General features: G+C 37.2%; 2 protein-coding genes across 2 annotated transcripts; both read right to left on the bottom strand.

Annotated features, from left to right (window-relative positions):
* Nucleotides 1–777: 777 nt before the first annotated feature.
* On the bottom strand, nt 778–17,004 carry HTATSF1 (HIV-1 Tat specific factor 1). The gene is made up of 10 exons (XM_011382413.2): nt 16,799–17,004; nt 16,398–16,634; nt 14,107–14,287; nt 13,425–13,472; nt 12,804–12,958; nt 10,691–10,854; nt 9,556–9,655; nt 4,661–4,750; nt 3,630–3,767; nt 778–3,094 (listed from the first exon to the last, which is right to left on the bottom strand). Exons 2-10 carry the CDS (start codon nt 16,578–16,580, stop codon nt 1,790–1,792), a joined length of 2,364 nt encoding a protein of 787 aa, XP_011380715.1. The 5' UTR covers nt 16,581–16,634; nt 16,799–17,004; the 3' UTR covers nt 778–1,789.
* Nucleotides 17,005–21,927: 4,923 nt separating this feature from the next.
* On the bottom strand, nt 21,928–26,314 carry BRS3 (bombesin receptor subtype 3). Its single transcript, XM_011382412.1, has 3 exons — nt 25,740–26,314; nt 23,857–24,208; nt 21,928–22,399 (listed from the first exon to the last, which is right to left on the bottom strand). Exons 1-3 carry the CDS (start codon nt 26,171–26,173, stop codon nt 21,986–21,988), a joined length of 1,200 nt encoding a protein of 399 aa, XP_011380714.1. The 5' UTR covers nt 26,174–26,314; the 3' UTR covers nt 21,928–21,985.
* Nucleotides 26,315–26,588: the final 274 nt, after the last annotated feature.

Genomic DNA, 26,588 nt, shown 5'->3' with positions numbered 1-26,588 from the left:
GTATTATTCTTATCTAACAAAGTTTCAAGTTTGTTCCTATACAAGGAACTTGTAGACTCAGAGAGCAGGATATTCAAGTCTTTCAAAAGAATCCCTGAAGCCACTTCTGGTTTATGCATTCGGGTTGGAAACATTATTTGAAACATAAATTATATAATCTTAAGGAGCCTTACATTTGGAAAATGCCAAGCAATTGTTGAACATTGCTGTGCACATTTGCTTCACAATAAATTTTCAGAACCAATAAAACTTGATTACTTAGAACACAGGTGACTGTGTGTGTTGTGTATACTTCGTGACTCTTAATTTGTTTATCAATATCACCTCACAAATTATTTAACAATTTACAACTGTTACTTTCACTTCCAGGGTATTTATATGAAAAGAACATCAGTGTTTATCAAACAAGTTAATGAACAGGGAAGTCAGAATGAAAACAACCCCCTTCTAAAGGTCTTAGAGCTCATTTAAAACTTGTAGTTATATGTCTTAACCATTTTATACGAAAGATAAAGCTTTCTTTTCCTTTCATTTAGAAAAAAACAATTTTGCACTAAATTTAATGTTTAAGTGCTTCTGGCTTTTCTTTGAAGGAAACCCTATTTTGGTTTGCAATTTTTCTATTTAACTTTCTTCGACTCTGATTTATCCCTGGTGAAAAATCCTGAAGATTTTAAGAAATCCCAGACATCAAATAAAAAATTCTCAGAAAGCTGGCTTGAAGTACAAGAACTCTTTTCTGTCTAAAGAGGGTAATGATTACACTTACAGACGATATAATGAAAAAAGCATCAATGCAGTTTATTTTGATGTTTCTAACTTATGAGAGTAACTTCTTAAAGCTACATCAGAAGTCAATTAATACTGAATTTGGAAAGCACAAGCAAGAAAGACCCAAAATTTTACTGGGACTACACAATTTAGCACAGTACTAGGCACGATTCTAGAACAAAAACAAAAACACAAAACTGAAGTATGCATAACAAAAGATGTTCTCAAACTCCAAGGGATGCACGAACCTCCCAAAATTGTATACAAAAAGTTGTGTAGTGTGCGTTCTATTCTGGGGAGAGGTCCTACAACCCTAATCAAGTTCTAAAGGAGCCCAAATAGTACACAGTAGAATTCTAATCTTCTCTATGTTTTCAGTCATAAAAGCAGTGGACATCGGGAAGTTCACTCTTACATATCTAATCGTCAATTTTCGTGGAAAGAGAGTAGAAAAGAAAAATGAAAGTAATTTGAAAGGACTGGGCAGGGAAAAACTTCAAAGTGCTGTTAATCTTTTAAGTTTAGTAACATGTTCTTGGTTTAGAAAGGGGAAATGGGGACGTAACTGGTAACATAAGCTGAAAGCAAGGAGCCTCCTACAGAATTTTTCAAATCCTTAAAAAATTAAATGTAAGTATGAATAAAGCAACAGTAAGAATTTAAAATCCAATTTAACTCAAGTCCAATTTTCAGTTTCTGCATTTAACAACTTATTTTTATTTCTGAATATCACAAATTTCAATCAGAATACTTTAAAAAATATTATTCTGCATGCATTTAACAAATCTGACAAGGGCCGAGTATCCAGTTTACTTGCATTACACTATGAAGTTTTAACTAAACAGCTAATTAACACATATTTAAAACCATTAAGTACAATTAACAATGAAAACATCAATGCATGAATCTGATGATATCCTACCATTATGCACATTTGTGTAACACTACTAGTAGTAATTATCCTGGAGCATAGGCAAATGTAGATGGAGGAACTGCCCTCAAAAGCAAGCTTAAGGGATTAAATATCATCATCATCATCATCATCATCATCATCATCATCATCATCAACATCATCGTCATCGTCGTCGTCGTCATCGTCGTCGTTGTCATCATCAGTACTGAGGACAAAGCTGCTGCCTGTGGACTGGGGCTCTTCTTCCTGAACATTCCCTGTAACACCCACAGTTCCTTTCTCGTCAGAATCATCAAATAACTTCTCACTGGAATTCTCTTCAAACAACTTCTCATTGGACTCATCATCTTCAAACATCTTTTCATCAATATCTTCATCTTCCTTTACATCTACTTCACCTTCTTTTTCGTCTGAATCTTCAAACATCTTTTCGTCTGCATCATCATCTTCCTCCTTTTCATCAGCATCTTCAAGCTCCTTTTCATCTGCATCTTCTTCATCCTCTTTTTCATCAGACTCATCATCAAAAATTTTTTCATATGTATCTTCCTCTCCTTCCTTTCCATCTGACCCTTCGTCAAATTCTCTCTCAGAGCCTTCATCAAACACTTTTCCAAAGCTGTCATCTTCAAATTCTGATTTTTCAGAGTAATTTTCTCCTTTTTCGAGAACGTTTTCATTAAACTCCTCATCAAACTCTTTTTTGAGGCCATTTTCTTCAAATTCTTTTTCAGAGCCATCTTCAAACTGCTTTTCAAAGCAGTCTTCTTCAGATTCTCTCTCCGAGCCATCCTCTTCAGACTCCTTCTGGGGGCCATCTTCCTCTCCAGACTCTTTGTTGGGGCCACCTTCTTCAGACTCGTTTTCAAGGCCATTCTCTTCATAAACATTTTTGAGTTTCTTCTTTTTGGATTCTCTTTCGGGGCTATTCTCTTTAGACTCTTTTTTAGGACTACCTTCTTCAAACTCTTTTTTGGGATTGCCTTCTCCAGACTCTACTTTGGGGTAGTCTTCTTTACACTCTCTTTTGGGGCAGCCTTCCTCAGACTTTCTTTCAAGGCAGCCTTCTTCAGATTCTTTCCACGGACCACCTTCTTTAACTTCTTTTTCGGGGCCACCTTCTTTAGCCTCTTTTTCAGAAGTATCTCCTTCAAATGCTCCCTCATCTTCTGTTTTTTCGAACTTATTTTCATCTATGGGTTCTTCAAATGCCATTCCAGTTGCAGCTTCTTGAGCAATCATTTTAGATGTGCTAGGGTGCTCGGAAAAATGCCTTATTCTAGAAGGCCCTGCCCTTTCTGAAGCACAGATGGAATTTGAACGCCGAAGACCTTTATTGGCCTCGGGAGCATTGAGGAATGCCTCCCATCCTTTCAGCCTTTCCTCTCTTTCTCTAGTGGTCTCTTCCACCTGTGCATAAATGTAAACTTCCATTAAAATAAGTTTTAGGCAAAGAGAAGTAACAATGTCTCTGAGCACTCATAATATTGACAAAAGTGCCCTGATTTCATAAGGCATAGCTTCTTAGGAAATCAAACCAATTTTCTATCTTCAGTTTTCAAACCTTTACATCTTGATTTACTAGAGTTGACCTTATGATCATTTAAATAAATGCCCAACACCACAGTTTTGCAGAAATGTCTCATCAATTAAAAAGTTAATATTTGAACTCTGCCTGTACTTTATAACACAAAAAGAAGATAAACATTTTGGTTTAATGTGTTCTTTTCTTATCACTATTTTGAGCAAGCCTCACATTTCAGATTTATAAACTGAAAGACTGAAACATTTTTCTTTCTATGCTCTGAATGCAAAGTATTATTTAAAAGTGTTACTATTATATTACACAGATTAAACCAAATCCGAAACTTATCTGAAGGACTGCTCGATCAGTACTTGTTGGTAACAAAACAATTTATGTGCCCTTGATAGTTGCAGAATTTACCTGATAATCTGTAGTCCCATCCCACACTTGGGCAGTAATTTGACGGCCACCAAACCACCGTCCATCAAGGGTTTGAATGCAATAATCGGCTTCCTCTGGATCTCTGAAGGATACAGAGGCCACACCATCTGGGTGTCTCTAGAAAGATAGGAAGAAAAAAAAAGAATAAATGAGAAAATTCAAAATAAAACATACACATTTGACAAAGTAGTTAAGTAGGACTGTTCTTTCTGATAATTTGAGATAAAAGGTTCTATGCATGAAGTCTTTCTTCTCTTTTACTCCAGGCAGAGACACACAACTAGCTGCTTCTTTAGCTTCATCTTTTCCAGCAAGAACCAAGCATAATGTCCTTGGAAACGTTTCTGCTGACAACACTATCTAGGAGAGGTAAGACAGTATAGTTGTTACATGTGGACTCTAAAGTCGAATAGCCTTGGGATTCAATCCTGGATCTACCACTTAGCAGTTGAAAGACCTTGGGCAAGGTGCTTGATCTTAAAATTTCAGCTTTCTCATCTGTAAAATGAGTATAATAGCACTTACCTATCTCTAAGGATTGTGGGAATTAAATGAGATAACATGTAAAGTAACTTCTAGTACTCAATCGATAAACGATGACTCTTTTAAGTGATTATCACAGGTCAATTTTAGAAGTAAAAAAAGGGTGAGGAGGGGAACATACACCAGAATATTTCTGATTGTTCTCCAAATACGGAGGAGAATCATTCAAGAGGGGAAAATGTGAGCAAACAGGGAACCATAGGTCTCATATGTTTTTCTTGTACTTTATTGGATCAGATGCTCTAGAGTAATGATAAAGGGAAATAAACGCAGCATACCAAGTCTATCAAAGCTTTGACTTACAATCCGTGTTCATCTAATTATTGCTAACAGATGACTACCACTAGATAGCAGACCTACTATATAAAAACATTAATCTAAAATTTGGGGCACACTGACATCTGATAATAACTTTTAACTGGACGAATGACTGTTTCAGAAATCATTTGTTCAAGCCATGAACTTACATCAAAGAGAAGGAGCTTCCTAATTTGTCCAAACTTTGAACACTCTACTCGAAGGTCTTCTCTGATCTCATTCAGCACCAACGGATCATCCTACAAAAAGACACATGATTCAAACAGGTTTGCCCCTTTAAGTACAAATCCTGAAAATCAAATTTCTTGCTTTGACAAACCAACAAATAAAAAAGGTTTTGCTTAAAGTTAGTTACATTTGTCTTCAGTCTACAAAATTAAAAAAAAAAATCAAATGAAGTTAAACTTCCACGGCTGCTGCTATTATGGGTCTGCCCTGCCTTTAAGATGGAGGAAATGGACAAGCATGGTAGGCGGCAGCTCAAGCATGCAATGGCAGAGGAGTGGGATGGGAAGTAGGACTGCCCAAATAACGGCAGATGTAAGGGAAGAAGTCCTGTGCCACATACTAAGCCAGAGATTACTAATTCCTTTGTGCTGCATGAGCATAATAACTGTGACAATGAGAGCCCTTTGCTTTGTGTTTTGCATAGATTCCTATTTAAGAAATGGTATAATGGAGAGAGACATATTCTTTCCATTGACCAAGTATTGTAAGATTGTTCTTTGAGCTTCCATGATTCTATTTTAACTGATGGGGTAAACCTCCCTTATAAGGATTCCTGTTTATCTGGTCTCCTACCACAATGCAACAGAACCATGCAAATCAGGAGCTGTTATTAAGCACACAATAAAACACATTCTAAAACAAACAACGAACGAACAAACAAACAAACAAACAAACCTCACGTTCTTAGCTGTTGCTTTCTTGCAACTACAAATCTATTAAGAACACTCAAATACTGGTGCTTGAGGTCAGGTGGACTCCAAATTCCATGCCCCCTCCCCCAACAAAAGGTTTAAGATTTCCTGTGGGAATTAACAAATCTTCCTCCAAGTCCCAATGCATGAAGGCTCATAAAGTTACATTATCAACTTGAATTACAACTATATGAGAATATAACCAAGGATACCCTATCTACAAATTTCTATTGAAGCAGACTTACAATTTTTAGGAAACATTAAATTCATCTATCTCAGATTTTTATCTTCCTCATCAACTAAAGAAGAACTGCAAAAGACTACAAAAGGTGGCTTTTCCCTCCTAAAGTTCTCTCGAAAAGCAAAAATGGTTTATTTGTTATTAAAAGTAGGCAGTTACTGGAATCAAATTTAAAATAAAAAATACCCTATAAATCTGAGGCTTCTAAAACTACAGCTGGTAGGACGCTATCACTTATAAAATCTAATTTTGGAGAAGATGCCCATTTGTTTAATATATAATTATCAGACCTGAAAGGACTGGGGAATGGATCAAAAAGTCATTAGGCAAAGTCCTGTGGTGGCTTTTCGTTGTGTGTGTGTATCGTGAGCCCCTATCAGATTATGTGCTTTTTGAAGGCAGGAATCTTGTTTGAATGAGTTTCATACACCTCCCAGAATAAAGCACAGTCTTTTTCCATATACTGAAAGTCACTAAAAGCTTTTTCAAAGTTTGATAAACTATTCCTCATACCTGTATTTTATTACCAAGGGAAATCAAGATTATATTAAAAATAAACAAAAATTGTTTCAAAATATTTAACAAAGTGTGAGTCCATGGTGGGGGGAGGGGAGCACCTTCTTTATTTCTATATCAAGAAGTCTCAGTGCTTTCCCTAGAAGGATATCAAATTTTAGCCAGTCTTCCTAGACCTCCACTTAGATTTATACCAGTTTGAAAATAATTAATGTATCTTCACTGCTTTACGGTATCCTGAAGCTTAAAGATAATAATGCCCTCCTTTAAGAAAACTCTTTAATGTAGCTAAGCATGGAAATTTTCTAAAGACAACATTTTGCAACCAAAACACTTGAGACTAAAATCAGACTGATGTATTGAAATCATCTGTAGTCAATGCCCATGTTTACCTAGGGAGAAATAAACCACCTTTCTCCTTCCTTTCTAGTCTAAAATTACACAATGTCCACTAACCACATGATGCGGTTACTGAGCACTTGAAATGTGGCTACTCCAAATTGAGGTGTGATGCAAGTGTGAAATAAACACCACATTTTGAAGATTTAGTATCAAAGGGGGGAAAAAAAAACAACGTAACATAGCTCATCAATATTTTTGGTAATATGGAAATTACATTATTTTGGATATATTGGGTTAAATAAAATTCATTATTAAAATTTCCCCTCTTGTTATATTTTACTGTAGCTACTAAAAAAATTTTAAATTAAACATGTGGTTCACATTATATTTCTACTGGACAGTGATGGTATACATAATGAGAAACCTATCTTTGCATATGAGTTTTGATTCATCTCGGTATTCAAATTTGCCAGGCATGCATTTTTAAATAAGGCTCTGAATACTGAAAATCCTCTGAAGTTACATTAAAAATATTAGCCTTTACATTGTTCACCCTGATAGGAAAGAGTATTTTTAGGTATTTTGCTTCCAACATTAGTCACCTGTTTGGAATAAAAATATATTCCATCCTCCAAAATCTGATTTCTTTCCGACACCCTGTGTAACCTGAGAATTGTTTTTGTTTTCACTACAAAGTTCAATGTTTATCTCTGTTCTTTAGCTGAATATGGAATCTTCAGTCAAGTCATTCCTGTGGTGATAGAAATGAATATCTGCATTATCCAATAGGGCACCTGTTAGCCACATGTAGCCAGTGCAACCGAGGAATTGAATTTTTAGTTTTATTTCATTTTCATTAATTTAAATTTAAACATCCATACAAGGCTAGAGTCAACTACATGGAACAGGTCTATACTGATACACTCTGAGATTCAGGCCCATAGAGACACTGAATAAAAAACAAGATTGTCTGTTGTCCCTCTGACTGACAGGCTCTCATCGAGCTCAGCAGACACCAGACCAGGCAGGTGGGCAAACAAGGATTTTTCTGTCTGTGAACTCTGAAGCCCATTACTGACCTCCCAGCCTTGGTGGCATAAGCATCTGAAAAGAACTTTCCTTCATTTGCAAAGATGCTAAAGAGAAAATGTTTTATCCATTGGGCAAACGGAAAGACTGCCTTGTGAGTAACAAGGTTTTCATCCAATCATTTTTTTTCACTTTTTCTTCATATAAATATTGAGGGCCTACTATGTGCCAGGTATAGTTCTAAACATGGGCAATATAACAGCAGCAAAGAGGCAGACAGAGTGCTGGTTTTCATGGAGCTCATATTCTAGTACGGGAGATCTAATTATTTCAGATGATAATAAAAGCTATGAAGGAAACAAAGAAGAGTAATACAAAGGCTCTATTTATACTAAATGAATACCAGTTTTTAACAGTCAAGAATTTACAAGCATGAAACTTCTATCCTTAAACATATCCACTGGAGGGCATTTCTACGAGTCAAGGTAGAATAAATGTAGCTTTTTGGAGGAAAGAATATTTGTTAAGCTAGGAAGACATAAGTATGCACAGGGTGATAGCTAGACTCAAATAAGGTGTCTCATTGAGTAAGGCATGAGGCAAAAAACAAAGAGAAGTAATTACACAACAGACTTCTACTTGCAGAGGTTCCAGATATTTTAAGTTTGCATTTATATTCACATTCAACTGTTAGAATGGAATGTGTGAATCAAGGATCTCAAGTCATAGACATCAATAGAACACCTAATAAAACCAATCATTTACCAGGAGGACAAAATGTGATGAATCGTAGGCAATTCTGGAGTTGTACCTGGCAGACTAGATACCATGATCCATCTACACATTCCTTTCAAAGCCCCACCTGGCAAAGATAACGTTTCAAAAAGCATCTAGTATGCATGTGTATATGTGTGCTTTTCCAACATACTCCATTATCACTTCGAGTCTAAAGCAGCTCTAATATATTTCAAGATTCTTCAGGATTTTACTCAGAAGTGATATCAAACATCATAAATATACCACGTTTATCTTTCAAATGACCTCAAAAGATACACAGATGTCATAGCTGCACAGTAAACCCTATCACATCACTATATGCCCATTTGGCAGATCATTTGGGGGCCCTAGTCTCTAAGGAGGATAAAATGATATTGCCATTCTGACTCTAAATGCACAAAAGGAACAAGATTGGACTTTGGTTTCAACCAGATCATTTGTAAACCTGGAATTTTACATTACGAACATTTTTTCTTATATGTAACTTATCATTAATTTCAGAATCCGGGCAGATAATAAAGAACTGTCCTTCCATGAATAATCTCATTGGTCTGTGCCAAGAGAGAGAGATAAGAACAAGAGGCAGAATGTGACACGAGGTACTCTGATGGCTATTAACATTCCTTAAATCTCTCTAATAGCTCTTCTTCCTTTATTTGCTTTTATTCACTGTTTTTGAAATTTTACATAGACATTAATATTATAAAGTCCTCCTAATAGCCACTCCAGAGTTTTGCAAAAATTAGGTCCTGAAAAACAACCTTTACTATTTAAACATTGGGGGCTGTATTTCATTAACCTAAGGAGTTCTAAGGACCAAACTTTTAGTACTAAAGTGAAGTTTTCACTTCCAAGTGTGAAACTGGTCCTCCCCATCAAAATCAATCCATACTTGTTGAACTGCACTCAAAATCCACAAGCAGTTCCCATATATCTTTTAATGATTATATATTTTTGATGATCTCCCATACCAAGTTGTTGCCATTTGGGGCCACAGGATGGGTATTAAACAGCCTCACCTGTTTAATATGATTAAAAGAACACTGGGCTAAATCAGGGAAAATCTGAAAACTCAACTGATTCTTGGCGCCATTTTCCTATCCTGATGACTACATGAATGTGTAGGATGTAACATGACAAAGATGGTGGGAAGCAAGCTTTGGGCTCCCTTGAAAGAAGGCACAGCAATGTTTCTATCAGTAAGAACACTGTCTCCCACCTCAAAATCCATAGGATGAAACATATTTTTGATGATGACAACTCGCTCGTGGCGCATTCGGGATGGCCCAGCTCTTCTCTCAGGTCTCCAATCCAACTGCCTAATGCCATAAAGTAGAAATAATCCTTTATTAGTATTTAATAATGATAATTTTATTCTAAAACAACAATGTATATTTTAGTTACAGTTCCATTCAGAGAACTTCCTGGAATAAAAATAATGGACAGGTGAAAGATGGATCCAGTATCTGAAATCCCCAGAATATATATATTTTTTCAGAACTGCTGTCTGGTTACAAATATTCCAATGAGATTCCTGAAAACTTGCTAATTATTTAGTATGTATAATTACCTAGGACTATATACTTTGAGGACAAAATATATGTTCAGATTGTATTGGTTTTTAGACATTTTGTGATTATGACAAACAAACTGCATTGAAATGCGTAAAAGTACTCATTCTTTGTTACAATCTTAAATTTTACTGACACTGTTTATAAAATTTGTAGGTTATCTATTTTAGCTATTCTTGTACAAACTATAAGACATCACAACTAAATGTTTTTATGATCATTTTATCAATAGTTTAAGCAGTGTTAGAAATGTTATTAGAATGCTCACAGAAATACTTATCATTTTGGCTAATTTCTTAAAACTGGCATATTTCAAAGTACGTATTAAGTAAATGGATTAATAGAAACTCTATGACATGTATATACTATATACAACTACATAGTAAGTATACTGATAAAATATATCATTTCTATTTCTAATTCCTACTACAAACTTGTATGTAAAAATTTACCTCCTGCTATAGCTGATTTCAATCCACGTTGAAAATGAATTAATGGCTCTGGTATAGAAGCCTAAACTATCTTATTTAATCTAATGTTCAGCATTTTCTAGAGAGCAATCTTATCTCATTTAAGCCTCTGCTGTATTACACCCCAGAAAATGATACACCACCGCTGTCAAATCATCCTACAGTACAGATTACAGGTTCCTGATGACCTAATAAAATTCTTTCAAAATAATTTGTAGGTATATTTGATGGAACAAAACTAGGTGGCTATCACCAAAAGCATACTCTAGAATGTTTATATGAAACTTTTGAAAAGGAAAAAAAGGACACCAACTTTTGTTGCAGAGACAGCTTTTTCTTGTAGTCCTTGCACTTCTTCTTCTTCTTTGAGGCATCATATTCCCCCTTCAGTTGAAACTTTGCTACCTCGACATGCAATCTGTAGCCTCTAATTTCATCTTCATCCAAAAGTTTTAATGCGAGATCCACAGATTCTCTCTTTATAAAGGTAAAACGACACATTGTAAGGTACACACTTAAATGAAACTTTAGCCATTTTTTGGATGAATGATGACTATACGCACGATAATGACTGAAATATAACTACCTACTTTGGGATAAAAAAAACTTTAGAATGCATATCAGGAAATCTGCACTCAAGATATAGCTGCTCCCAACCAACTATGTGAACTTGGGCAAATTATTTAAAGATCCTTAAGCCCCAATTTCTTCATCTGTAAAATGGGAATAGTAATGCCTCCATTGCAGGGTTCTTGACAAAATTAAATGGAATAACGCACATAAAAGATAGTGAGTGGCATATGGTAGTTGTTCAATAAATTATATTATTGGAATAGTAGTTCTGCTTCTTGGAGTCTCAATTTCTCAAATATAGAATAAGACAAATGAACTTGCATGATTTCTAGGGTGCATTCCAGTTTTAAAATTCTAAGATATTCCTTATTAAAAGACTAGATGATTCAAGGAACAGGGAATAACATAGCTGGTCTTGCATTTTTTTTGTTCACCAATTAAAATGTAGATCTGTAATACACTGGGAAGTAGATGATTATCTGACAGCTTGTACATTAGACACATTTGTGGATTCTGGGTCCTATACAAAGGCGAGAGCTGTCAGTCCTAGAATCAAAATCTAAAGACTTGAAGAGAACACAAAAAGACAACTGAACTGAGCTGTGCAATCAAGTATGAATCCTGGAACAATTAACTATGTTCTTCTGGAATTCAATTTACTTTTTCCATCTTGCACTTTTATTGGTTATAAATTATACATGTAAAGTTTCTCAAAAGTCCATTTTTTTTCTTTTAAAATCCAATCAAATCCCTTAAGAATCTGTGCACAGATTTTTCATAATCCTTGAAGAACTTATAAAACTCTCAGATCTTACATTTTAAAATTACATAACTATCTTCCTATAACGGTCATACTCATGTCCCATTCCCATCATGTTCAAGAACCAGGTCAAAAACTTCTCTCCCCAAAAGCTGTCAACTTAATTCTACCCATTTCTGATTTCACTGAAGTACTCACAACACACCCGTGGTGCTAGTACCATTGTGTTTTTTTTTATCTCTTTTTTACTTTATAATTATTTTCAGATTCCATGACGTAGGGGTTATGTCATCATTGTGCCCATTTCTTTTACACTCTGCAATAATGGGTAGCACTTGCTCCTAAGATGATAGGTGTTCTAGATATGATGGCTGCCTTTAATACTGAGCTTTCCCTGTGTAATTTATGATACCATGAATGCATAAAGTTAAGCAAATTTCTGTGAATACCACTCTCTTCTCTCCCACTAAAAAAATATTTTGAAGCAGTAAGCACAAGCAATCATTTCCTTTATGGTCTAATTCAGGGTCTAGAAAACTTCTTTTGTAGAGAGCCAGTCAGTAAATATTTTAGGTTTTGTGGGCCATGTGGTTTGTGCTACAACCACTCAACTCTACTGCTGAAACAAATAGTCATAGACAAATGCGTAAGTAAATGAATGCAGTCGTGTCCTAAAAAATTTTATTTACAAAGACAGGCAGTGGGCCAGAGTTTGCTGATCTCTGGTCTTATTCATTCCAATGGGCGAATAATGTCACTGGCTTTCTTTCCTTTGTGGGTTTTTAAGATGTGTTCTGAATTAATCATATGCATACACTCTGAGAGATCTTTGCAGTGAGAATTCTTTTAAGACAAAAGAAGCATTTCAGTCACGTAAGTTAAATAATATTTTGACCTGATACTGTATTTTCTTAGATGAACAAGTGAATAACCTTACCAATGTGATACGCGAAGGCACAATCTGAAATTTCAGTTTTCTTAACATCCTGTTCTGAATAGTTCTCAGTCTTAGTTATTATTTATACAAAATTATAGCCCTGCATCCTGAGTTAAAAATGGAGATCAGAGAAACTTATCTGACCACATGACTAACCTTCAAATAACAGCAAAGTCCATCTCCTTTAAGATTTCCTTGATTATCTTTGTAAAGTTTGACCTTAAATTCTTCTGTTTGAGGATCTCTCATAATAATGCCAAACTTGGACATGAGCTGTATAAATTCATCCACTGTAATGTCTGGAGGCAAACCTATAACAGGAAAAATTTTTAAAAATTTATAAAGGCATCTAAATAAAGGTGAGGGTTACTTAGCATTCTATCAATTAGAAAGCTACAACTCAGATGAGCACGATTTTGATTTTCTAAATGTATGTAAAAATCTCGCATCTATAGATCTGGGGAAATTTCATGTTTTCATGTATTCAAACAAACATTAAAATTAATGCTTTGCCTAGGCCTCTTATCAATGAATCTGAGTGAGGGGGCAAACTGCCATAAGTTACCTAAAGCAGACAAAAAGGATGGCATACGAAGTTACATACATTTAATTTTTCTTAGTTTTGTAATAAACAACAAACATATTCCTCACTAATGCAAACAGCTGAACAAAAAATGACAATAATGAAAAGACTTTAGAGAAACTGAAAATCACTTTGTAAAAAATATCAAAATCAAACATTTTCTACTCTAAATTTGTTTAAAAAGGTATACATACCAGACACATATACATTTGTATTTCTGTCTTCTTCAACATGAAACCATCCTAAAAATCAAAATGAATACATAAAACACATGCAAGAAAAGGTAAAAGTCACATTATGAAATCTTGACAATGTGGCAGTTTCGCAAAACTTCCAAGGAACTTTTCTTACCCTTAGAACAAGACACACTCAAACAATTGTCCAGCTTTCAAAGTATTTGGATCTTTTAACAGATAATTAGTTTCAGAGCCCTGTCTGAAAAAAGAGCTAGTTTATCTTGGTTTAATACTACCTTTAAAAAAAACTCATCCTTGCATTGACTTTAGGCCTTGGCATTAAGTTGCTTCTAACTCCAATCTACTGTTAGACATGGCCGAGCTGAAGCAAAACTGACTTGAGTTCAATTTAATTAAACTCAGAAAGTATAAAATAATAACCTTACAAACAGAACTTCTGATAATCCCCTAATAATAGCTCTATTTTGCAAAGGAAGCAACTGAGGCACACAACTGAAACAGCCTACCCAATGCCCACAACAAATTAGTGTGAGAGCCAACATATGAACCCAAATATAATTTTTAAAAACTCATCTCTATGATTCCTTCGAAGCCATTAAAATTCTCTAAAAAGTAACTATATATACACACACACATTTTAAATTTTTATACTCATGTTTTGTAAGTTAAATCCACTTGCCTGAATCAGCCTTTCTCTTTTCTCCCCTCTTTTTGGGATCAGTAGGTTCAGGGGTTTTTCTTTGTGGAGGTTCTTCTATGGGCCTAGCACTGACATCTTGTACATTTGCAGTAGAGCTAGACGCACCATCATTAGAAAAGCCATAATTGGCCTGATATGTAGCGATGAAATCTTCAGTGATCTGAACAAGAAATTCAACACACACATACAGAGAAATTAAAAATGATTTCCTTCTGTAAAAAGTTTATACTGTGCTAAATTACAGTCTATTGGGTTATACAGCTTAATATAGAAGTGGATAATGGTTGTAGTAATAAATTATAAATGCAAGAATAGTCACCTTATATAGAAAATTGTGAATAAAATGATTAAGAAAATAAGACACAGGTACCTGGATGATCAACACAAAAGACTGAGAAGGCATTTTAAATGATGTTGGCATTTTTTCTAGTTGTTTCATTTATAAGTTACTACCTCTCCACAGTCTATTTAACTAAGGCTCCAAGTACATATAACAAAAGAAGTACCAGATAACAATAAAACAAAGTAAAAACCAATAGTCAACTAGTAATCTAACAATAGAATCAACATTTCTTTAACTATATAAATGCACAAAAGTATACGTACACTAACTTTAAATATCTGTACACAGAGAACACACATAATGGAATTTTGGTGTATAAAAAATGAGGCTAACAATAGTAAAATTAAATGCTTGTTTTAACTTTATCATGAATCAAACCACAGTGGAATTTTGGTGTATAAAAAATGGGGCTAACAATAGTAAAACTAAATGCTTGTTTTAACTTTATCATGAATTAAACCACATCATTTAGTGTCATAACAAATTAAGGACAAATCCAACTCACATCTACCCTCCTGGCTTTAGGGGAAAAAGCACAATTGCACAATGAAAGAAATGCAGTTTTATCTTCATACCAATCAATGTTAGGACACAGAGGAATGGTTAAAATTTTTAACTCAAAGTTTGAAGATGTATGGGCCTCCATAACATAAAAAGATAAGCGTCACAAATTATTCTGTTATCAGACTATTGTTAAAAGTACGCAGAAGTCTGAACAAAACAAATCTGCACTCGAGCTGGCACTACCAGTACCAGCTGAACTCTTGAACAACACACAGGGGGTTCAGTCAAAAATCTACATATAACTTCTGACTCCCCCAAAACTTCACTACGAATAGCCTACTGTTGACCAGAGCCTTACCGGTAACAGTCAATTAATGCATATTTTGTATATTACATGCATTATATACTATATTCTAACAATAAAGTTAAAGAAAAAAATGTTAAGAAAATCTTAAGAAAAATATATTTACAGTACTGTACTGTATTTATTGTTATGTGACTTTATGTCGTCTGTTTATTAGATGGGAAAAAATCCATGTACAAGTGAACCCACACAGTTCAAACCCATGTTGTTCAAGAGTCAACTGTAGTAAATTTAACAATTTGGAGGGAATGGAAAATATAAACACCAAATGGGAAAGAAATATGTTGAAATAAAGGATTTTTAAAGTAACAGTCAAATTATACAATGGAGACAGTTATCACAGGCTTGAATGTCAATTAGTGTGCTATTGGTATCCTTTTTCCTGCCCATATGCGATTTTGATTAATGGTACTTTTATGGAAAAGTTTACAGAATCAAATTTAACACCGGTTATTTTACTTCCAAGCTGAAATAAAATACTTAACGATTTTCAAGTACTCTAAACAAATATATACAGATCTTTTCCATCCATATTCTGTGCACCTCTAGTCATATATGTGTGGTTATATGATTCAAGCTTGTGTGTCTAGGGACAAAACTTAATAGGAAAGTAAAGAGGTGCAGATAAAGTTCAATAAGTGAAGACATAACTGACTAGTTTTTTTTTTTAATCAAGAAGCTGCATTTTGCACATAGTATATAAGCTAAACATTTGAATTCCTAGGATAAGTGACGTTGGCTCCCTGAGAGTAACAGCTACTAAGTTTGCTCTTGGTGTTTCTCCTTTTTGCAATAAAAAGCAGTTACCGAGTAATAACCAATTGTGACCTTCACGGATGAAAAATAATAAGGCATAGAAAAAAGAATTAAATTACTTTAAAGACATCTCCCTAAAGATTTTCGTTCCTTTACATATCGGTTCTGCAATGGACACAACAACAAACGTCACTACCCGTGGGGGCTCTAACCCAGGACTTCCCAAAGAAAACGTACAAGGAGCGCCCCGCGAGGCTGGCCAGCTGGGCCGGCTCTGCAGTGGCATCAGTGACACACTCTTACCTTGGGGAACCAAGCCTTCTTGTCCAGGTCCCACTCGTAGGGGGTGTCATCTGGCTGCTGCCCAAAAGAACCGGTTGCTCCGCCGGGATCTTTCTGGATGTCTCCGTCCTTCGTGTCTCCATACAATTCTTGCATTCGCAACTGCTCATCAAAGTCGTCCTTTCCATCTAAGTTGTCGCTCATGTTGCTACTTAGCCCAGAGACAGGGTCCAGGCGAGCTGAGAAGCCGAAATGAGGCTGGAGAACAGAGAAAATGAGGTCTGCTGCACTCGGCTCGTGCTCCACCGCCCCCCGGCGCGCCTCCCCGTGGCGCCCCAGCAGCCCCCGGGAGGTCCGGCCACACAGCGGCCGCGCGCGCGCGCGCGCGCTGATGCTCCCCGCCCAGCTACGCCGCCGCCCACCTGGCTCGCCCCACCGGGTCTCAGCGCCACTGCTCGATCCAGGGCGCGGTGGGAGCGCGCGCGCGCGCCGCCGCCGCCGTCGCCGCCACCGCCCGGTACTGAGGCGAAAGCAGCTCCCGCGGCAGCGGCAGGAAATGACTTGAAAACAGAGGCCCGCTCAGACGGACGCAGTCGCCATTGACGGCACGTCGAGACGTCGCAGGTCGCGCCGACACGCCTACAATGGCGTCAACAAATGCCGACGCAGACCTGCGGCGCGGAGCCCAAGGGGCGGGGCGCTAGGGGGCGCGCGGCTGCCATGAACCGGCGCCCACGCGGGCTGGCCAGGAGTGTGAGAAGCCGGCCCGAGGCGGGCAGGGCAGGAGCGGGGCCGAGCGGCAGCCCGAAGGCGTGGGAATATTTGCACCTGGCGGGCGGGTTCCCGACGCCGCCATTTTGGGGGGGGTGAATGGGGCGGGTGGAACAGGTTTGTCTTGCTGAGAAGAGGCCGCTCCTCCTTTGCCCAAAGGCCCCACCTCCAAGGGTCCCTCCTCCACGTGGGAAACGTGTCTTCTTTCTTTCGGTTCCTTAGGGTAGGCACCGGCTCTGGTTCATCTTGGTAGCCTAAGCTCCTAGCATGGGTTCTGATGTCTCGTGAGTGAGTGAGCGAACTAAAGACGGAGCGGTGGGTGGAAAGACCAACCTTTTCTGTTCTTCAGGCACCTGCTTTAGCTCTCTGGTACCTTCCTCGGTTCCTCAGGCTGGAGATGGACTGTGTGGAAAGGGAGAGACGGCAGCAGTTAATTGCCTGCTGTTTTGCTTGTACTCCGTGATTCATAGGTGCTTAAGCTCCAAATCTGAAACATAAATATCCAAGCTTTACTGGTTTATTTTGCTGTTTTTAAAAAATTTATTGGGGTGACCTTGGTTAATAAAATTATACAGATTTGAAGTGTACATTTTAATAATACATCATGTGTATATTGCATTGTGTGTTCAACAAAATCAAATATTCTGCCACCATATATTTGACCCCTTTACCCTTCTCTACCTCCTTTCCCCCTCCAGCTTTTCTCTGGTAACCGCTAAAGTTGTATGTGTCGGAGTTTTTGTTTGTCTTGTTTGTTGCTTTCACTTTATATGCCACATACGAGTGAAATCGTATGTTTCTCAGTTTTTTCTGTCGTACTTCGCTTAGCGTGATTATCTCAAGATCCATCCATGTTGTCGCAAATGGCGTTATTTCATCTTTATGGCTGAGTAATTTTCCACTGTATATATGTAACATCTTTATCCAATCATCAGTTATAACCTTACAGTTTTTGTTATTTTTCAAAAAACACGGAATGCTTTTCACCTCAACTTTTTTCCAGAAAGTACACATATCACTAAAAAGGAAGACATCTATAATTTTTAATTGGACGGATATTCATTGAGTTCCTGCTAAGTGCCAAGCACTTAGAAGTATTAATTCCTTTAAAAATAACACATTATGTGTAAATATAAAGTTCATAACCCAGACTTGAGGATGGGGAAGAGCATCCAAGAAGAAATGATTTCTACTGTTCCTTTGCTTCTAACTTAGCGGTTGAGTATGGGTTCTAGAAAATTCTAACTCCCCAAATACCAGCTGTGTGAATATGGTTTCCACCATAACAACAATTTTTAAATAGTATCTTAGTTTTTTGGTAGATTTTTTTTTTCAGTTACATTTTTTTTAATGAAGTTCTTGTGCTGGGAACTATTGGAGGACTGAATTTGCATGCATTTTTATAATATAGGTAACATGAGTTTTAGTAAGTTCATTTAAGCATTGCTAAATAGTTCTTCCTGGATGCAAAAATGAAGAGAAATTTGCTCTCAAAAAGCTAATCTGCTCTTTGTTCTGCTTCCGTAGATATGCTTGCTGCATAGGCCTTACTCAAAAGTAACTAAAATCTCATCCGACCGTTGGCTTGCTCCGTCTATGCAACAAATGTAACTGCCTGTACCCTCTAGCAACTCCCGCTCTTTGTAACTCTTTGTAACTGCCTGCAACCCATAGCAACTCCCGCTCTTTGTAACTTTTTGTAACTGCCTACAACCCATAGCAACTCCCGCTCTTTGTAACTTTTTGTAACTGCCTACAACCCATAGCAACTCCCGCTCTTTGTAACTGCCTATAACTGCCTGCAACCCATAGCAACTCCCGGGCTTTGTAACCATCTGAGGACAAATGAAGCAGTTAGCCCATGCCAAGTAAGCTCTATGTAAGCGATGTTGCAACTGAGCTCCTGGCTCAGATCTTCAGAGCGCTAGCTCCTCTGGGACCACTGGCTAAGTTCTCCAACTCTGCAAGTGCTGCTTGGTTTCTCGCTGGTCTGATTTTTGCAACTTTTCTGCAACAAGGCTGAGTTCTCCAGCTCCAAGTGCTGCTTGGTTTCTTGACGATCTGATTTTTGCAACTTTTCTGCAACAAAAATAGTGTATATCGGTTTTCAGCAAAGTGTTATTGGGCTCCCATTTCATTCCTAAGTGAGGTTTCAGTATAGGTGATAATAGCTACAAAGCTCTGGACATGACACTCTGAGTGCCTGTTGTAATCCACAGGCCCCTCTGAGTAGGTGGTCAAAAGGTCCCATGCGGCCCAGCCACCCTGATCCAAAGGTTGTCCAGAGGCCTGTGAAGTGACCTGGCAGGGTAACTGCATTCTAGACTGAATTTGATGAATTGAGCCAATAAGGGCCTCTCCCAGTGAGAGAAATGAGTATGGAACAGACAGGGACATGATCAGAGTAGCACAGAAGCCAGCAGGCCCTTGTAGGAAAGGTAATAAGTAGAACAGAGGTCTGTGAAGTTCCCCAGAGGTGAGAGGAGAAGCTGACACAGTGATAGAGGGTCACTGAGTCACCATAATAGTGGAGCAGTAGAGGTGGGAGTTAAGCACATTCGTACCTACAATGGCATTCTGTTTAACCATGAGACCGGACAGTTGTTTTTTTAAACAATGCAATTGTCTCTATGAGGCCCACATTTGCTATTTTCAGTAGAGATGCCAGTGTTAAATGTTTTGTGATGCTTTCAACATCAATGACAAACACTTGCCCATTGGACATTTTGGTTATAACTAAGTTCATGACTTTGTTTTCCTGCTTTGTAGCATATTATTATGGTCCATCATTCTCAGCCTGGGTCAGGGCAGACCATGAGCAAAATTGAGAAGTATACAAAATTTGTTTTTCATGTGTCTCACCTCTAACCACAATTAGGACCCTCTCCAAAGATAAGAAATCTTTCATGGTAACATTTCTAGCCCCACGATAGGCAGTGCAAAAGTGTGGATATTGAGGCCTACTTGTAAGGTTAGTCCTGACAAGGATAATCTGTTTTAAAAAAGACCATCCCCTCCAAAAAAAATCAAAACAAGGCCATGAATTTTAATCTCAATTCTCTAACTCTGGATGAGAGGCTGATGCCCTATAAAACTAGGGAATTATTTTATATTAGATCCTTAACTCACCTTGGGATTAATTAGAACAAAGAAAATGCAAGTTTCTAGAGCTCTAGTTTTATTCACTTCTAAAAGGCTCTCTCGGCTTTTTTATCTGGTACTTTTATCAAGTTATCTCTAAAATTTTATGCTTAGGAGAGTAAAGATGTAATTTTTACCCAGAGTGAAGAAAATAGTAAAATATTTGGGAGCTTTGTGACTTGAAAATAATTTAAATTGGGGGATTAAAATGGGTTCTCAGTTATAGTCGTTGTTTATATTGTTTTTAGAATATAAAGTTACACAGTCATTTGAAACTTTAATATTTATTTGTTTTTCCCCACTTATTACAATGTCCATCTTAAAACAATGCTAATACAATATTGACACCCCTACTTAAATAAACCAGTTTTACAGAAATGTAAAGTCTAGTGTTGATATATATCCCCTTTTGGAGCCACACCATTAGCGGAAGTTCACAACTACACAAGCCATTTAAAGAAAGCTCAAAACTACCAAAAGCACACCCCCAAATCAAGTTTTAGAAAATGTAAATTTAACTATCTCTAGTACCAAACATATGCTTTAAATTGCCCCTAAGAAAACTTTTTCTGAAACCACAAATCTAAATCTGATGTCTACTGACAACAGTTGTTTTAAATAACAATTACGAACAAGCTTATAGTGTTAGCAAGTAGGAGCAGAGGAAACCAGAACCTTCCATCAGATTTCCAAGGGCAGAAATTAATTAGGTCATACTCTTACAGGACTTAGGCACCCCATCCAGTTTAATGAAGTCAAGCAGGAAGATAATCTGATAACAACTGCAAATCCAGGTGTTAGAGATTTCATGTGGTACTTCTGCATTTTTTAGAAAGAGGGCACTGCTTACCAGAAAGAAATTAATTTCCGTAAAGGAGGAATTTCGGGCATGCAGATTTTTGACAAGAGTCCTTCTCTGGGGCCCTCAAATGACACCATAAACGTAGCCACTTATTCTGCCTGTAAATAAGGCAAGTTCTTCACCATATGTGTGAAAGGAACCTTGCCCAATTATCAATCAATGGTGGTTGTAAGTAGAACTACATTAAGTCAGTCAGTCAGTGTTGACCCAGTAAGATAAGCTCCTTGCCCCTGATCCTGACTCATTGCTTTATTCTCGCTGACCTGAAAACATTTTCATTGCAACTGCAAAGCTTTAGTTATAATGGAATAGAGATTAATGGAAAAGAGCAGTAAAAAATACCCATGAAGGTTTATTTTTTAGAACTTTGTTTTTTAAGAAAAGTGCAGAAGAGATGTTTTTGATCCCTTTTTCATATGTAACATATAATCTCTAGGTTTACACCACATAATAAACACAAACACAGTTTTATGCAGATCACAGGAGTATATGAGAAATTAGAAGCATTACTGATGTGATGGAAACAAATTAGATTTTTAAGTGTCATCTTGTTTATTTTACCTTGTCTCCTATGCAACCTACCTTAGGACCAACTGACATATATAAACGTGTCTTTCTACACCTGGAAAGTGAAACTTCATTTTATTTAGAAAGCCAAATAACGTTAATGTTTATGCGTTGAAGAAAATCATGGTTTGTCTTTTACTTGTAAGGGCCCTTCACTCCTAAGATTTCAACACAATTCACAAACAAAAATCCTGACACCATACACCTATGCACAATTCAGAATTGTATACACACTCTGGGAGGAAAAATGCCATTTTTAATTTAAAAGCTAGACTCTATCATCTTCCTTCTTCACACTACACCCAGTGAACAATGTCACACTGATTTCAGACACCTGTGTGCTCCCAGCACCCGGGACCCTTCCCATCACAGCCAGGTGGTTAAGAGGAGTATCAGCAGAAGGAGGGTCAGGAAGTTCTGCCTTGCAACAGAATAATTGAGCTTTAAAATGCTGCTGGAAGGTTTTGCTCAGCCAGTAAAGAGCAAAGGGGTTTACACAAGAATTGCTGAAAGCCAGAATCCGAGAGAAAATGGTGACAACAAAATGAATGGCAGAGGAGTCCACGTAGGTTTGATAAGTAAATGAGCGGTAGAGGTACAAGAGGTGATTCGGCAACCAGCAGAGAGCAAACAGAGCCACAAGCACCAACACTGTTTTGGCAATTCTCTTCCGGGACGCAATCTATAAGAGGGAAGAATAATGGCAAAAGGAGAAAATCATTTAGCTGGCAGAGATTTTAAAAAGCCATTCTCTAGATTTTCATAGAAATTTACAGTTAACAAGCTGGTGTTCCCTTGAATATGTGGTTGCGAAATAACTGACTGGGATGTGTGGGAAGGCAGCCTGTGGCTATAGAATACAGCAAATTAATTGGCATGGTAACCCATGATCTTGGTCTCATTAGCTCTAATTTAGAAACTCCCACCCCTGGTTTTGAGGTACTCTAGGATGTCTCCAATTATCTCAAGGAGTGTTATAGAATTCTCAAAAAAATTAATTTAATTAAAAATAGAGATACGAGACTGTTTCACCATAACAGCAGAGGCTGACTAGGTTAAAATATTCTTCTGAGGTTTATGAAAGTTGCCAAGTTGGTACCAAAAATTATTTTTAATCTATAGGAATACTAACTATATAGTCAAAGGAATAAAAACATGTGTCTCCTTCCTATGTAAAAATAATATTACTTACACTTATTAATAAGAGAAATAAACCAGATGAAAACATTGCCTGTGGTCACAGATAGAGCAAAGATAACTCTTCACGTGGGCATTAAATGTGCAACTTTAGCCTCATGAGCACCACCATTGAACTAAAAATGGACCATCTCAAAAAAGAAAAAAAGGCACTGAGCTCTTCAAGTACTGATCAAGAGGTGAATAGAATCATCCTTCTTCTCCCAAGAAATATAGAAATCCTGTTAGGCTTTTAAAAATCAAGTGGAACAATGTTTTTGCAATAGTCTTTTTATTCTGTTCATATTTATAAGAGGAGAGCACACCTGGCTCTTGCAATAGTCTTAAACAAGTTTCTGTGAGTCACTGTGTTCTCTTCCCACTGGCATTTCATCCCTGGAGACCTCAGTTTATTCATTGGTGTGTAAGTGATTGGTTTGCATTAAATAATGTTATGGCTTTTGCCAGTTCTATCATCCTGTGTTTTTCTATCATTGTGTTATACTTTCTAAAACAAAAGAGACTTTATAGTCTCACCTCGTGCAGTGTTTCTCACTATTCCGTGGGGTAAATAATTTTGACTACTCTCAAACTTCAGCTGTCCCCTTTCTAATATTAGTTCTACCATTTGTCGAATGCTTACTATATACCAAGGACTATGCTAATCATTACACACACACACACACACACACACACACACACACACACACACACACACACACACAATCCAGTCCCCATCTTCGTTTTACAGATAAGGAAAATCAGGCTCAGAGAGGTTAAATAACCTGCTCAAAATTGCTCAGCTAGTATGTGATAGAGCTGGAATTAAATTCTGTGTCTGACAGACTCCACAGTCCATGACCATAACGAAAGTGATATACTGTTATTGTATTTCTTGCTCACATGTGGTAAAGTAGGAATTTCACTTTCTAAATTCACATATGAGTCCTGATTAATACATACCTGCTTGCGGGCATGGCTTTGTTCCTCAGTAGGTATGTTCAAGGTGCTTTTGAAAAGAGTTCTAGCAATCAAAGAATAATAGACAGAGATAATAGAGAGTGGAATAATGTAGAACACTAAGAAACACAGCAGAGAATGTATTTCTTGCAGGAGCCTCTCAGAAACAGGATAAAAGGCACATGATTCAAATGTCATATTTTTGCTGGGATCTCGAAAAGTATATACATTTGAAAATATAGCCTCTGGTAGAGCAATTATCATAGACATGATCCAGATGCAGCCAGCTTTGGCACAGGTCTTTAGGATGGCATTGGAGGGCTGTCGCTCCAGTGGCTTCACAACTGCTTTGTATCTAAAAACACATAAGCATAGGCAAAAGTCAGACAAATGTGGGAATTACAGAATCTTAGGGTTAGAAGCGGTCATCTAGTTTTACCTCCTATTCGAATGTATATAACCAAGCTAACAATTAACTGGAATTGGTTATGGTTTCAAATACACATAATACACCCCAGTATTTTTTATTTATGCTAATCACCTCTTCCCTTATTCACCAATATGAGATATATTCCAGGTTTGCAATTTTATAATTTTATATGTAAGTCCTCTATTTAGGACAAGTACATTTTTTTTCGGTGTGATTTCGTGTGTGGTTGAGAATAATTCTTGTGTTCTAAAAGCTTTCCTTTCTGTACAAGTGACTGATGTTAAACCTAATTCTCCCTTCTTCATGAGTGAGCAGTCATCAACCTTCCTAAAAAAGAATTCCATGAGTGTATGGAGTAAAGAGAAGAGGATTAATTTCTTTCCTGTTCAAAAGTGCTAAGTTGTTGCCCAAGCCGATCCGGAGGTAGATTTAGGGCAGGGCAAGGCAAGAGTGAAATTGGAAGCCCCATGCCCATGTAAAGATGCTTGTTTATTGTGACGAATCCACCTTAAAATCTACAGCCTTTAAGTAAGTCTACCCTTAAATAGAATATAAAACCAGGCAAAGCAAAGATCCTTAAAAAACACAGGGAAGGCTTTTCCTTCTTTCAGATTCCAGAATTTGAAGAATCTATTCCTTCAGGTACTGCCAGACATTGATTACTTACAGGCTTCTTGCAGCCTTTCTTAAGCACCACTTTTAACATTTAGAGACTCAATTTTCTCATGCTTTCAGTTATCATTCTACAATAGACACAGTACTTAGACTGAAAATATCCTAAGAGAGCCTTAACACCCTGACTGCCAGAGGTTCTCACATGCTCTATATATAGAGCTCTAAAAGTCAACCACAATTAATTTATTTCTCGGGAAATTGAGAATTTCATTGAATGCCTATAGAGAAAACAAATACAATTAAGTGATGACATTACGCTGAGTTACCAGGAAGCTGAAAACCTCACCATTTTCTGTCATTAATTAATACAATGAATTTCAAATAAATTAGATGCATGTATCTTTTTCTCATTGTTCCCGGCAGTCAATAATGCATACATGGTCAATTTCACACTTAGGCTGATGTTTTAAGGTTGACAAAATTGCACCACTAGGCTGCACTAACGTATAAAATATGAATTGTTTTTCTTTTACACCTGGAACAATTTGTCTTAATAAACTGGGGGCAGGGGGAACGTATTCTTTCAAGCAAACAATTACACTTCAGAGAGAATACATTATCCCCAAAGCACACAATTTTAACCTCTCCTCTGATGCTAACACAAGAATTTTAACATTCTTACACCAACTTTTATTTAAAATGCCCCCTGATTTTTTAGTTTTACACCCAGGTTACAGAGCATGAGAAAAGCAGAATCATAGCAAGTATATGCTAAGTACAAGCTTTTCTTTCTTTTTGCTTCATTTCACATCCTGGCAAATACAACAGAAAAGAAACCCACCTGTCAGCGCTGAGAATTGTTAACGTGAACACTGATACACCAACAGAAGTGAGCCGGATGAAAGAAAGCACCTTACAGCCAATTCTTCCGAACAGCCATCCTTCTGCAAGATAGTGAGTTGCATCCACCGGCACACAAGTTAGCAGAAGTAAAAGATCTCCAAAAGCCAGGCTGGTGATGAAAATATTTGGAACCGTTTGCATGGATTTGGTCTTGAAAAAGACTTTGATGAGAATAGCATTTCCAAGGATACCCACTGAAATGATCACAGCATACATGATATAGATGGCACACAATGCTTCTATTCCTGGAGAGCTGTCTCTGGTCCATCCTTTATTTTTGGTATCATTAGGAACGACAGAGCTGGATGATTCTGTATCATTTGTGATTGAAATTAAAGTCTGATTAGGTGACTGAGGCTGTCTTTGAGGCATTTCTTCTGAAGACTATGCCTTTAATATTTCTTCTGCTCAGTTAAAGTGTAGTTGATTGCCACGTCTAATGCCCACGTCTAGTAATGAGATGGTAGCGGAACAGAGCAGAATGGCAAGCAAATTCAAGACATCCAGATACTCCTTTCTTTCAGTTGTTCTGTGTCTCCCAGCATGCTTGGCTAAGTGCTTACGGATCTGGCACTGAAGAGTGGGAGGTGGAGGAGTTTTATTGATGTTTCAGTGACAGAAGGAGGGGGGTTGGGGAAATGCTCTGCAGTTGCTTGTTCTTCCCTGTTGGGGAATCTTATGAATACCTAGATAGTATAGAATAATACCTATTGTTAATTAGAATCACTCTGTTTCCATATCTAACCACGAAAGATCTATATAGATCTTGTCACTTTTCTGCTGGAAC

Source organism: Pteropus vampyrus, unplaced genomic scaffold, assembly GCF_000151845.1.
Source record: "Pteropus vampyrus isolate Shadow unplaced genomic scaffold, Pvam_2.0 Scaffold472, whole genome shotgun sequence".
Taxonomy (NCBI): domain Eukaryota; kingdom Metazoa; phylum Chordata; class Mammalia; order Chiroptera; family Pteropodidae; genus Pteropus; species Pteropus vampyrus.
The sequence above is the reverse complement of the archived record's forward strand: the minus strand, read 5'-3'. Positions and strand labels throughout refer to the sequence as shown.

Coding starts and splice junctions, on each gene's coding strand:
- HTATSF1 (XM_011382413.2), bottom strand. CDS start 16,580: ATGAGCGACAACTTAGATGGAAAGGACGACTTTGATGAGCAGTTGCGA. Junction 14,288..16,397: donor AGAAGGCTTGGTTCCCCAAG/GTAAGAGTGTGT, acceptor TTTCTTGTTCAG/ATCACTGAAGATTTCATCGC. Junction 10,855..12,803: donor GACTTTGCTGTTATTTGAAG/GTTAGTCATGTG, acceptor ACCTTTATAAAG/AGAGAATCTGTGGATCTCGC.
- BRS3 (XM_011382412.1), bottom strand. CDS start 26,173: ATGCCTCAAAGACAGCCTCAGTCACCTAATCAGACTTTAATTTCAATC. Junction 24,209..25,739: donor ACAATTCTCAGCGCTGACAG/GTGGGTTTCTTT, acceptor ATGTGTTTTTAG/ATACAAAGCAGTTGTGAAGC. Junction 22,400..23,856: donor AAAGCCATGCCCGCAAGCAG/GTATGTATTAAT, acceptor TCCCTCTTATAG/ATTGCGTCCCGGAAGAGAAT.